The 13,957-nt window shown below is 42.2% G+C and overlaps 1 protein-coding gene across 10 annotated transcripts; it reads right to left on the minus strand.

Annotated features, from left to right (window-relative positions):
• Positions 1-2,876: 2,876 nt before the first annotated feature.
• Positions 2,877-5,121, minus strand: LOC112936685 (uncharacterized protein At3g28850-like). Of its 10 annotated transcripts, none has more exons than XR_010737064.1 (4): positions 4,762-5,121; positions 4,003-4,057; positions 3,792-3,837; positions 2,877-3,297 (listed from the first exon to the last, which is right to left on the minus strand). XR_010737064.1 is itself a non-coding variant. In XM_066304842.1 (4 exons), exons 1-2 carry the CDS (start codon positions 5,030-5,032, stop codon positions 4,038-4,040), a joined length of 291 nt encoding a protein of 96 aa, XP_066160939.1. In that variant the 5' UTR covers positions 5,033-5,121; the 3' UTR covers positions 3,075-3,297; positions 3,825-3,837; positions 4,003-4,037. The 10 variants fall into 10 exon arrangements, 3 of the variants coding, with proteins under 3 accessions (XP_066160938.1, XP_066160939.1, XP_066160937.1); XR_010737063.1 differs by having other exon boundaries at positions 3,825-3,903; XR_010737062.1 differs by having other exon boundaries at positions 3,792-3,903.
• Positions 5,122-13,957: the final 8,836 nt, after the last annotated feature.

Below are 13,957 nucleotides of genomic sequence, written 5' to 3' on the forward strand. Positions count from 1 at the left end.
TGAAGAAAATAGTCGGTGACGACAAACGCAACCGACAATAATGATGATAAGCAGCAACAGAGATGATCGACTATGATGACGAAGTTGCCCATCAAACAGCAGTAGCATAGGCTATGTTGAAGAAGCTTGACAGGATATTGATGAAGATGACGATGTCGGTGATCCAGTCAATAGCAATGTAGCAACCAATGGTAATGACGAAGACGCTCATCAGCGTTTGCATAGTAGATCAACCGTGAAGGCGAAATAACAAGCCGACAATGACGGAAGTAACCGGAGGCGAGGACGTAGTCATCCATTAGCAACGGCAGAGATGTCACGGCCGATGAAGTAGAGGTGCTGGTGATGAAGTCACTGACAATAATCCATCAAACTGTTGAGAAGATATCGAAGCTTAAGTAATTTTCTTGATGTGTGTATAATGAAGATTGATGCAACACCCCTTGATTTGTAAAGATGGCAGTAGAACTTGGAGTTGTAGCTGTTGCAGATGCTTCACTTAAAGGAAAGTAAATGCTGTTGTCCAACTCATCGAAACTGAGCTGATTGGTTGATAACTCTAAACTCCCAGACATGTAGATAGAATCTCAAACTTGATACTTGAAAATTTTGGAGTAGATTGTGGCAGCGTGGAGAAGCCAAAATTGCCGGTGAAATCATTGGAGCTGCTGAAGTAGAACACTTGCTCTGAAGCGAAGACAAAACTTATAACTCCCGAAGTAGATTCCATAGAACTCGTTGGCTGATTTCAGAGTCTTGTATTTGTGTAGCCCCCGACTCTTTGGTTAGTTGGAAAACAACTGAACATAGAGTCGAGAACTGTAGCTTCTTGTCGTCGAGTAGTCATTGCAATCAAAAGTGAAGATGCATGTTGAAGATGTCCGAGTAAAAATATTGAAGATTTGAACACCACTTGTTATAATAACATGGCATCATATTTAGTGACGCATGCCAAAATGTCGAGGCTCATGTAGACGTCGTGGTTGGTGAAGTAGCAAAACTCGCGAAGTAGCAGCAATAGAGTTTGCCGGTGCCGAAGATAATAAAGATGAAGTCACTCCACCATGATGACAAAGTTGCATAGTCGTGATGAAGTGAACATGAGTCGGCGGCAACATAACCAGTCGGCGATGGAATAAGTAGAATGATGACGAAAACGAAGACGTCCTTGAACGGCAGCAAAATAGGCCAGCCATGAAAGTGAAGACACCATGGGCGGCGGCAAAGGCAATCCGATGATGATGATGATGCCAGTCAATGTTGACGAAAACACGTAGCCATAGAGGCGAACAAGCCAGTCGGCGTCAGACAAGGCGGCCAGCAATGAAGACGATGACGTCCATCAATAGTGGTAGCGGTATATACCAGCCGTAGAGGCGAGGGCACTAGTCAGCAGCAGACGAAACGACCGGCGGCGAAGATGATAAGGCCAATCAACAGTATTAGAATCATGCAGCCATGAAAGTGAAGAAACCAGTCGTAGACATAGACAACTTGAGTTGAAGGTGATGACGCATATTTGTGGTGGCGGCGACGTGGCCAGCCATGAAGACGATAGCATCAATTAGCGTCATACGAAGCGGCCGGTCGGTGAAGATGTAGGTGTCAACGACGGCAGCATAATAGGCCAGCCGTGTAGGCGGAGACACCAGTCGGCGGCGGCGAAGGCGGCTGGTTTGTGAAGGTGTAGACGCCCAACAACGGCGGCATAATAGGCCAGCCGTGCAGGCGGAAACACCAGTCGGCGGCGGACGAGGCGACCGATCGGTGAAGACGTAGACGCCCAACAACGGCGGCATAATAGGCCAGCCGTGCAGGCGGTGATAGCAGTCGGCGGCGGCGAAAGCACGCTGGCCAGACGCTCAACAACGGTGGTGTGACCAACCAACCGTATAGGCGAAAACACCAGTCGGCGGCGACGAAGGTAAGCCGGTTGGTGAAGACGTAGACGCCCAACAACGGCGGCATAATAGGCCAGCCGTGCAGGCGAAGACAGTCAGCAGCGGCGAAGACAAGCCAGTGGTGATATTCTGACTGATCCATTCCTGAATCGTAGGAGATAAGTTTAAAGCTATGAATCCCTTTTATGCATATCTGGATCTGGATCTTACAGAACAAACATATAAGATGAGTAGTATCTGATGTAAATATAATACTCGAGGAAAATTCAAGTATTTTAAAATGTTTATAATATGTATTTCTCTTCTTGTCAATTTTGATTTCCCCGAGCAGATGACTCCGTACGTTTAAACACTCTGCCTAACTAGTCATAGCCCCCAAGCATCGAGAGTCGGCCAAGGCACTTTCCAGAGATGCAAATGAGTGACATGAGTTCGTCATTAATGAAACAAAGTTTCACGGATCAGAATTTACTCACTACTGGAGAGGGAAACACTCCGTAGTGCCAAAAACACACCGCAACACACAAAAAACACTCCGTAATCAGGTTACTCAGTGCCACACTCCGCAATTTTCACCAGGGAGTGATGTTGTCTTCCCGTGCATCGTAGCGGTGTGTTTTTATGCATACACTCCGTAACCATCCGAAAGTTACGTAGTGCCGTAGAAACTCGGTAACCTTTTCAGCACACCGTCCACCGGAACTGAACAGCAACAAGGAACGGGAGACGGAGCGTTTGCACATGATAGCACACGTTAACTTTACAGGGTGTGCGCAAACACACCGTAAGTTTTCCCTGGTTACGGGTGCAGATTAGTGGCACTCTGTAACATTTTAGGTTGTTACCGGGTGCCTCAGCATTTTGATATTTGAGGGGCAAATTAATAGGAATATACAGCTTCATTTCTATTAATTATCTATAGCAGAATTCCAGCATCCATACACATCACATGCAGTTACACATAAAACACAATAATGGATTTAAATGCATTTGACATGCATGTTCATTCAATTAATCAATATGACAACAATCTGATATGAAATAATAACAATACAAATCTCAGAAACAGCTACAACTGAGATGAAATTGAGCACTATCTTCAACCAGTATAAGCATGGGCAACCAAAAGGCCGTGCAACCAGAAAAAAAGCTTAGACGAACAGCATTGCCGGCAGTCTGGAAAAAGAAAAGGACTTAATAACCATCAATCATTGTCTGTTTTTCATCCTGGGATAGCTTCATCACTCTAAAATGGATGCCACTATCGCCATCAGCCATGATGTAACCCCAGCTTTTACCATTAGCTATAGTGTGCTTCCTAGTTTTCCATGAAATTGCCAATTGCTTAGCTCAACTAATGAAGTCCATATGACTGCAGCATCAGGAGGTGAAGGATCTGATGATTCACAAAACAAATTCAACATCAAAATCCCATACATCAATACTATGTTCTGATATTAAGAAAGAAGTATACATTGTTACTTAGTTCTGGTATGTCTTTCTAGTGCTTACCTTTGCCAGGAGCCTAGAACTAAAGCAGTGTAGGTCACATTAATTGTTCCAAAGGTACAAATTAGTTCTTACAAAGACACCCAATAGTATTCATGCTAAAGAGAGCAATTAGACATAGCCTAGATAGATGAATTTACTAAGACAACCAGAGAGTAACTTCAAAAAATTTCAGAAAACCTCGGCTTGAACCAGTGAAATGCTAATGATCTAGTGCTAACTAGCTATATGTAAACAAATAACATAAACACTACCTTTACAAAAATCTTAGGTATTGTTCAATGAAGAATTGTACTATGCAAACTACTATTTGTAATGGTATTGACGAACTGTAATATCGGAAACATTAGTGTAAGCACATCACCAATTATGATTTCTAACCTGGAAAAAAATGTAAAGGGACGAAGAGATTACACTTAAATCGTTCCTGCAACATCATTGTCAGAAGTAATTGTGATATGACCTCCATTACATCCTATCAGAATTTCCTTACCTGCATATATTTTAAACAAAAGGTTAGTACACTTGTGAACTTATAATTCTGATCAGCAACTGCAGATAATTTATGGATTGGTTGCACCATGTATGCTACCTATCATATTGCAGTCCTCTGAGACTCGGATGTCTTCACGACCAATGGTTGATGTCTACACAAAGAAGAAAAATATAATATACCAAATCGACTTTAGAATTGGATCGATGTTGTTCCAGGTTGTCTAAAATATCTGTAAGGATCCTTGCATATCTTGATGTAGCTGCTCAGTCAGTAGTAAAGCTTAGAAGCATAACTTTAATACTGATATACATACACCCAGCCCTACAGGCCAAAGATGCAAGACTTCAATTACTGAGATACATACACAAAGGCCTAGGGCAAAAATATGGTATTTGATTACAGAAAGACATGAGCTGAAGCATAAGCAAGCATCCTCTAGGAAAAAAAGATTCTTGTGGAACCAATGCAGACAAAATCTGTCATTAGAATCACCACTGAAGAAGCGAATTTTAAAATACTAAATCCCGCTACAAACATCACTAAGCAAAAATCTTGTGCATCTACATTCTACAATTTTATTATTCTCTATTTTCAGAATATGCACTGCATCACGAACTAATCAGCCACTAAATCTCACATCACATCCATTCACTGTCATCAGATCTGAACAAACACAAGATTTGGCCTCTACCTCCACCCCACAAGACTACATCCCCTTTGCCCCATCAGCAAAGAACAGCCAGGAGCCCATCCCAACCCCTCTCCCCATCCCCTTAGCCCCTATCAGCAAGATGCAAAAGAAGAAGAGGAAACATTAGGAGAGGGGAAGAGGAAGGAGGGGAGGGGCAAGACGACCTCGTACTGTTGCTTCCTTGAGGCTGTACCGCTTGTGACTGCCGTTGCAGCTGCCGCAGAGCACGTAGCGCTCGCCACCGCACCGGCTGCAGGCGGCGAGGGCGGTTGCGCCGGCGCCGGCTACAACGCGTCGGAGCTCGCCGGACTCGTGGAGGCGGCGGACCTCCTCGGCGCCGCCGAGGTGGCGGCCGCCGACGAACACCTGAGGGAGGGTGACACCGCGCGCGCGGGGGAGGAGCGCGCCGAGCTCCTGGAGGTAGCGGGGGTCCATGGCGAGGAGGGGTCGACGGCTGTCAACGGAGAGGAGAGGAGAGGATAGAAGGGGAAGATTAGGTTGGTCAAAGTGAAAGTGAAAATATCAGGAGGGGAGAGAGAAGAGGAGATGAGATGAAAACATTTGAAGCCAGGAGGAAGGAAAAAAATATTAATTTTAAAATATTAAAATTTCGAATCGAATTTTATTATACTAAATGAACTCATGTGTAAAAGTTGTCAAAAATAAAGTTGTAGAACTCGTTGAAATCTACCATTTTTCTTTTGGTCATTTTTCCATCCGACTTTGATTAAACTATATAAAATTTAAATTTTAAAATATAAGAAATTCAAATAATTTTTCGAGTAGTAAATGATTTTAAATGAAAAAAATTGTCAACATCAAAATTGTAAAACACATCAATATCTACAACTTTTGTTTTGGTTATTTTTCTATATGACTTTGTTTCAATAGTTTGAATTTGAATTTCAAATTATGACAACTTCAAACAACGTTTTCAAATAGTAAATGATTTCAACTGAAAAGGTCATCAACAATAAAGTGGTATAACTCATCAAGATCTGTGACTTTTATTTTGATCATTTCTTCATCCGATAAAGCGATTTGTAACATTGTTCATAAAATGTACATATCTCTTATATAGTTTTATAAACTATCAGAGAGATATGTAAATTTTTTGAAAAATGTTACTATCACTTTGTCGGATGAAGAAATAACAAAAATAAAAGTTATAGATCTTAATGAGTTATATAATTTTGTTGTTGATGACTTTTTCAGCTGAAATCATTTACTGCTTCAAAATATTATTTGAAGTTTAGAAATTCAAATTTTTAATTAATAAAACAAAGTCACAAGAAAAAAAAAGCCAAAAAAATAATAGCAGTAAGAATATAATAACATGATAGAACATGATTTTAGAAACATTTAGAAAAAAGAATCATCCAATTTGGAGTTTATATGAGTGAGATAAATTGAGAAAATATGTAGTGCAAACCACATATACAGTGGAAACTTGGAAACTACCGTTGGATCGAGAAATGGACGTCCGAGATTCGTCCACATCACCATGAGTTAAAATTCAACTCCCGGTAAAATTTTAACTCATGAGTGAATCTGCGAGTTAAATTTTAACTTATGGTGACATGGACGAATTTTGGACGTCTATTTCTCGATCCAACGGTAGTTTCCAAGTTTCCACTACATATATGGTTTGTACTATATATTTTTCTAGATAAACTAGTTTTAAATTTTTGGCCTGAAAGTTGGGAGTTGGGAATTTATATTGGCGGTGTAACCGCCAAGAAAAATACATATTTTCTTATCGGCTAGGGAATAGCCGCTAATAAAATATGTTTATTCTTTGCGGCTAGTTTGAACCGCCAAATTAAAGTGTAATCTTGGCGGCTGATTTCAAACCTCCAAGAAAATTACATGGCCGTCAAAGACATTATGTTTTCTTGTAGTGTAATATTTTCTACACAAAAAAATATAATAAAAATATTTTCAACACGGGATCTAATAAAACTATTTTGGTATCCTAGATGTTACGTTTTTCTATGTCATTAGCAGGATTAACTAAGTTTTCGTTTCGTTTTTCTATGCCATCATCTTGAAAAATCAATTTATTTGATCTTTCAAAAAGCACTATATATAGATTTTTTTTAAAAAAAATATATACCGTTTAATAGTATAGAAAACATCACGATGAAAAACGATGTAGTAAGTAGCCCACACAAGACGGTTGTTTTGTTTCTTCTCTTAAAAAAAAAAAGAGAAGTCACGTTTTATCTGGGTTAAAAAAATGATCTGCGAATAAGATTTTTTTTTTAGTTTTTATAAGGCAAAATTGATTATATAGCATCGAAAGTTCACGTTTTTGGTTTTATAGCACCGAAAGTTACCGGTTCACTTTAATAGCACCCAAAGTTCACCATGTTCCCATTTTTAACACTTCTGTCAATTCTCTATCGTTTTCCGTCCGTCTTGATCTAGCCACACACACGATATGACGTTTCTACCCCTCACAAGTGCAAGTATAATGCATGTCAATGAGGGGTAGAAATATCATATCATGTGTGTGGCTGGATCAATAACGATAAAGACGGGCGGAAAAATTGACGGAAGTGCTAAAAATGGAAATAGGGTGAACTTTGGATGCTATTAAAGTGAACCGGTAACTTTCGGTGCTATAAAACTAAAAAGTGAACTTTCGATGCTATATAACCAATTTTGCCTTTTTATAACCCTCCAGCTAAACATGTGGCCCCCACCACTATCTGCTCCGTTATACTACGTTACGGTTACCGTGTGTGTTATGCAATAGTTCACCGTAAGTATCAGGTGCCGTCATATTTTCTGCTATTGTTCTGTTCCCGCCCAAGGTTTTCGTTCCCGCGCCATTCCCGCAACAGAAAATGCATGTGCGCCAAAAGGAACAGCCGTGCGCGCCAACGAAATATGTCGGTGCTGAAGGATGCGGGGCCCACGTTCCCTGGTGTAATAATATTATAGCACTCTGTATTTTCCCTGTGTTCCCCAGTGTTTGGACTGAACGCTACGTGATAGAACTTGTTGCGTAGTGTTTCTCTAATCCACCCGGTAATTTACAGAGTGCTAAATGAAACACTACGTAACTTTTTGCTCACACTCGGGAGTGTCTCCCGTCCTGGTAGTGACTACTCGGGTACTTTTGCAATTCTTAAGAGCAGAAAATAAATTATCTTATCTCTATGTTTTTGACTTTTCCCAAGTAATACTTAGCACCTTGCGTTACTCGGTCTATCCAACGAGCCTCCAGGTGCTAGGAATCGGCCTAAAGACAATTATCCATCGACAAACCAAACGGAAAGCATAGGAAGATAGAACTCCATAACTCGATAGGCACTTTTGTACTCAAATTATATCACAAGCAATCAAGATAAATATTATGAAAATTGTTGAAAATATAATATAACATCTGTAGCCCCCAACTCACTAGTCAACGGCGAACCAATTGATGTAGTGAGGCAGAGGAAAAGGAAAATATCATCTAAAGAAAATTAACGATGACTTAGCTTTATAATATTCCCCTTGGTGATGGCAGAGGTGGCCAATGTAGGAACAAAGTCATCCATCAATGGCAATGAAAACACCAGCCATAGAAGCAGCTTGAGGCGACTGATGATGAAAACGAAGACGCCCATCAACAGCGGCAAAGTCCGCCAACTGTATAGGCAGAAACACCAGTCGGCGGCAATGAAGGCGAGCCGGCGGTGAAGATGTAGACGCCCAACAATGGTGGTGTGACCAAATAACCGTATAAGCAAGGACACCAGTCGGCGGCGACGGAGGCAGGCCGGCGGTGAAGACGTGGATGCCCATGGACGGTGGTGTGACCAACCAACCGTATAGGCGAGGACACCAGTCGGCGGCGACGGAGGCAGGCCGGCGGTGAAGTAGTAGACGCCCAACAACGGCGGCATAATAGGCCAGCCGTGTAGGCGGAGACACCAGTCGGCGGCGGTGAAGGCAAGCCGGTTGGTGAAGACGTGGATGCCCATAAACGGTGGTGTGACCAACCAACCGTATAGGCGAGGACACCAGTCGGCGGCGACGGAGGCAGGCCGGCAGTGAAGTAGTAGATGCCCAACAACGGCAGGCATAATAGGCCAGCCGTGTAGGCGGAGACACCAGTTGGCGGCGGCGAAGGCAAGCCGGTCGGTGAAGACGTTGTTGTCATCAGCAACGGCGGTGGCGAAGACAAGCCGGCGGAGTAGACTCGTGGCCGATTGACCGCATAGCGAGACGCCTCGAGTCCATGACCGGCATCAATCGCCCCAGTAGTGCCGCGCAATTATATGCAAGTAACAAAAACAAAAAATATCAAAAGATTAATATGATATTTAGAGATCAATCTAATGAACAACAATAAGTTGGAAGGGAAAAATCCTGGTGATGTCGGAGTTTAATGCCCACAAGCAACCAGGAACTCCGTAGAACTTGGGCGACCATGTGCATGACGATCAAAACTTGGGTGAAATCGCGCGACATCGACTCGCCGCCACAAGTTCATGCATTTAAAAGAAGACCAACAGATTAGACGAGAGCATATACATATATATAAATATATATAACAGCTGTATGTGCATATATGAAGAAGATTGATCTCTGCTTTTGCCATGAGTGTATATAAAGCTTCTCCCTGTTGGTTGATGTGCTTCAAGTCAGCATGTGTTTCCTTCTGGTAGGCTCGGCAGTGTCCATCAATAGGCACCACATGCCATTGGCTCGGTTGGCATTTAGGGTCACACAAGCACGAGAAAAGTTTCGTCGCTTGAGGACACGGCAGAAAACTTCGCCTCCCTCTCAGCCGACCAACCCATGAACACAAGAAAATACCAGAAAGTTATTCTGGAATTAAAAATCAATCTAAAAATAATAATAGATTGAAACAACAAACCTGGTGATATCGAAAATTGGTTCCATCGCACTTGTTGACGGGAAACTCGACGCACCCCTACCTGGCGTGCCAACTGTCGAAACATGAATTCGGCAATAATAAAAGCGGGTAGCGCACGAGACCTAAAAGTGGATGGATGCGGAGACAAGGATTTAGACAGGTTCAGGCCCTCTCAATGGGAGGTAATATCCTACTCCTGTTTGGGGATTTGAATCCACCGGGTGTAGTATAGATCTGATGATCAGGTGTGTCATGCCCCCTAGAGGGCCTCCTGCCCACCTTATATAGGATGGGGAGCAGGATTATAAGATAGAAACCTTAACCAATACGGTATCGGTTTCCTAAATCTATTTTACAATATTATCAAATCAGGACTTTAGGCCGCTCCATAATATAAAAGGAAACGTAATACCCAAGTCATGATCTGTTACATATTCCATAGATATAAGTTATCCCCTATGACTAGTCGGATAACCATGCCGTGTGGGTATGGGGTACCCATAATCTCCACACCACCTGTTAGTGACCACGTCGGGGGAAGTTCATGTCAGAGGATCTGCTTCCGTGGGATTGCTAGGAGGGTTGGCGAGTAGATGATCTGCGGTTCTGGTTGATCTCCTGTTAATCTTCTCGTATAAATGGCAAGATGGACAATAAACTGAACGGCCGAACTTTTGAGCCGCCACCGCAGGAGTGCAGGACGACTGATGGTTTGGCAAAAGTGATGGAATTGCCACCACATCTGTGCGCTGTGTTTTGCATTTTGCTGGGATGTGCTCCCTCCCTGGGGCAGTTTGGACTCCTTATCTGCTTTTAGTTTCTTTATTAGCCTTCTGAACTATGTAGTGAACCTGTGGTAGTTTGCATTTCGTTAATGAAATGGGGGAGCAATGCTCTCTTTCTCAAAAAAAAAAAAAAGAAAATCTACCAACTCACTTTGCTATGTCAATCGATCCACTGTGTTCTGATAATTTAAGAGATACTTCGATGGATTTCCATTGATATGCTGATACTTAATATCTAGTTAGGTCAAGCTGTCAACTGTTGAATGCTGGGTACGGCTAGAACGACCAATGTACGCTGATGTTTTCTAGTGGCACATGCAGCCTACATGTGGTATACACAGGTTGTGTTTAGTTTCTGAAATCGGAGAGAAGTTTGGGGAAAGTTGGTAGTTTGGAAAAAAAGTTGAGAGTTTATGTGAGTAGAAAAGTTTTAGATGTGATGTGATGTGATGGAAAGTTGGGAGTTTGGGGAAAGTTTGGTGTGAACTAAACAGGGCCACAGTGAATTTAATCATTGACACCCTCCGCTGTCGCGCCTGTCGATCCTCCGCTGCTCGGCCACACTCCGGTGCCCATCAATCCTTCGGTATGGTACTGCACCCATTGGGGCTACACAGCAGCGCCCATCGATCCTCCGCCGCGTGTCCTCTCGCTTGTTGGCGCCCGATGACCCCCCCCATCGCCACCTGTCAAGCTTCACCTCTTTGCCGATTCATCACCGTGCGCCTGTTAGATTGCAGTTGATGGCTGCCACCAAGCTTTAATTTGCATCTGTTTCATATCCAAAAAAGAGGAGCTCGCCGGTGCTATGGGCCGCCGTCTGCTACACAAAGACACCACTGGAAAAAGCATTTTCGCTGATGTTGGGTATTTTTTTCGCAGACGGGTATGACAATCAGAGTAAAATCCCCACCAGCGAAAATGAGTACCGGGGAGGAGTTGGCCGTTCGCCAACGAAGATAGATTATTGCAAGCGGACCACATAAGGGAGCCGCATGCAAAAATCATCTTTGCAGGCGGCACACATATGGACCCGCCGGCAATATTCACATGCAGGCGGGCTCCTTAGGCGGCGCCTTATGTGGTCCGCCTGCAAAAATAGCCCTATAAAGTCTTCTTCTTCCTTGAGCCTTGTTCATTTCATTCGAGGTTTCTTTCTCCTCTAACACCAAAAATATATGGGAGAAGGTTTTGAAGTTCAAATCTTCGGGGGATTTTTCTATGGTAGTTAGATCTACACCTTTCCACTCTTGTTATGCATTTTCTTTTAATAATTTCAGACCTCTCTTTGTGATGGATCTATGCATGCAAAATTGTGAAGAAAAGCTCAACGCTTTTTTCTTTTCATTTTTTGTTACTTTCCTTTGATATGTTTGTGCTTGATGTGTGTACACTACTTGATGTCTCATCCTCTAGTGATTTAATGTGCTAATATAAAGTCCCAAAATTTTTTATTTTGCCCTCACATCCATCTTCTAGATTTAGATAGGAGAGAGAACAAAAATGTCCATCTCTTAATATGGTCCATGTTAAAAATGGATTTTGCTCCCATCTATTCCCTCTTCTTTCATGTACATTTTCCCACTTTTGTTGGACTTTCCTATTATATTAATTTGGTATGTCTCTATATACCAAAAATAAATATAATTTGTCCATGAAAAATATATAATAATTATTAATAGTTCTCTATCATTTTTAGTGAAATGAAATTTGGTATGGCTATGTAAAAAATTAAATGTACTATGTTTTCAAATATTTGTTGTTCATTTTTTGTAATATAGTTGTACATGAAATTTTTGTAGATATATGGATAGGAACCAATGGATATATCATTCGTTGAGGTTTTTGGCTCCATATATGGATTAAGTGTCTAAATTTATTGGTATTGCCAAGGAACACGCTGAACAGAACAATATGACGGGGATTCTTTGTCCATGTGTTGATTGTATGAATGAAAAAGCGTGGGAAGATGTTGCAAAAGTAACGGAGCACTTAGTAACTTGTGGATTTATAGAAAAGTACGAAATATGGACACATCATGGCGAACATCAAGTGGATCGGCCCGAAAAAAGAAGTTCCGCCAGAAGTTGAAGACATGGAGTACGCCGATGGTTGTGGTGAAGACAAAATCGATTTGGAGGAAATGTTACGTCATGCAGATCCTGAGGTGCTCATTGGGTCGGCTAGAGGTTTAGATAATTTTGATGCTTTATAGAAGGCAGCGAAGGATGTTTTGTACGATGAGATAAAGGGCTGTGACAGTGAGTTCTCAACATTACGGTCAGTTCTTGAACTTATGAGGTTAAAGGTGAGATATGGATGGTCTGATAGTAGTTTCGACGGTCTGCTTGAACTATTGAAGAAAATGATTCCGAGGTCTAACTCATTACCATCCAACACATATCAAGCGAAGAAACACATATGTCCCCTTTCACTTGGTGTGGAAAAGATTCATGCATGCGTAAATCACTACATACTCTACAGGAAAGAGTATGCTTCATTGGATAAATGCCCAACATGTGGTGCTAGCCGGTACACATCAAATACCAATACTTGTCTAGAAGAGTCTGACACATTTGAGGGAACTAAGAGAAAAATCCTGCAGCTTGTGATGTGGTATCTTCTTGTCAAAGGCTGCATTAAACGGTTGTTCTCAAATCCGCAAGATGCGGAACTAATGCGCTGGCATCAAGAAGGGCACAAGAAAGATGGGATGCTCTGACACCCGGTGAATGCTCGTCAGTGGATGCATCTAGAAAAGAATGTGTTTGACAACGTAATTGGAACATTGTTGGACATAGCAAAGAAGACTAAGGATGGTCTGCAAGCGTAGCTTGACCTAGTCGAGATGGGAATTAGGGAAGAGTTACACCCTCAAGAAGGAGAGAAGAATGGCAAAGTATATCTTCCACCAACTTGTTTCACACTAACACCCGAGGAGAAAAAGGCATTTTGCAAATCACTCCACGATGTGAAAGTGCCCATAGGTTTCTCATCAAACATCAGTCGACTAGTCTCCATGAAAGATTTGTTGGTATCTGGTTATAATTCGCATGTTTGTCATGTCTTGCTCACCGTGTTTCTTGCCATTGCAATACAGGACATAAAACCAGAACATTTAAAGGTTGCTATCGCAAGGTTGTGCTACTTTTTCAATGCAGTCTCATAGAAGGTCATCAGTTAGGAAGAGTTATCACTTCTTCGTACATTCGCACATGAGACACAGTGCCAACTTGAGATATGTTTCCCTCTAGCATTTTTTGATACGATGGAGCACCTCATCGTTCACATAGTGCCCCAGATAATTGCGCTTGGCCCGTTGTACCTCCATCAAATGTGGTCATATGAGCGTTACATGGCTATTTTGAAGGGCTACGTCCGGAATTGCACCCATCCAAAGGGATCAATGGTTGAGAGTTACAATACAGAAGAGGTTGTCGAGTGCTTTATCGATTACCTCAACAATGGAAAGACAATTGGAATACATGTACCTCGACACGAGGGTGAATTGACTGGTAGGGGGACCAAAGGAAAGAAGAGATTCGTCGCCCATGATTACAAAACACTTCGAGAAGCTCACTTCAGCGTTCTTCATCAGCTTGCTATTGTTGAGCCTTACATCGATCAAAACATCAAACTACTAAGATCTAACAATACGGGACGCACAACCAAGTGGATCATGAAAGAACACAAGCGTCT

Source organism: Oryza sativa, chromosome 10, assembly GCF_034140825.1.
Source record: "Oryza sativa Japonica Group chromosome 10, ASM3414082v1".
Taxonomy (NCBI): Eukaryota; Viridiplantae; Streptophyta; class Magnoliopsida; order Poales; family Poaceae; genus Oryza; species Oryza sativa.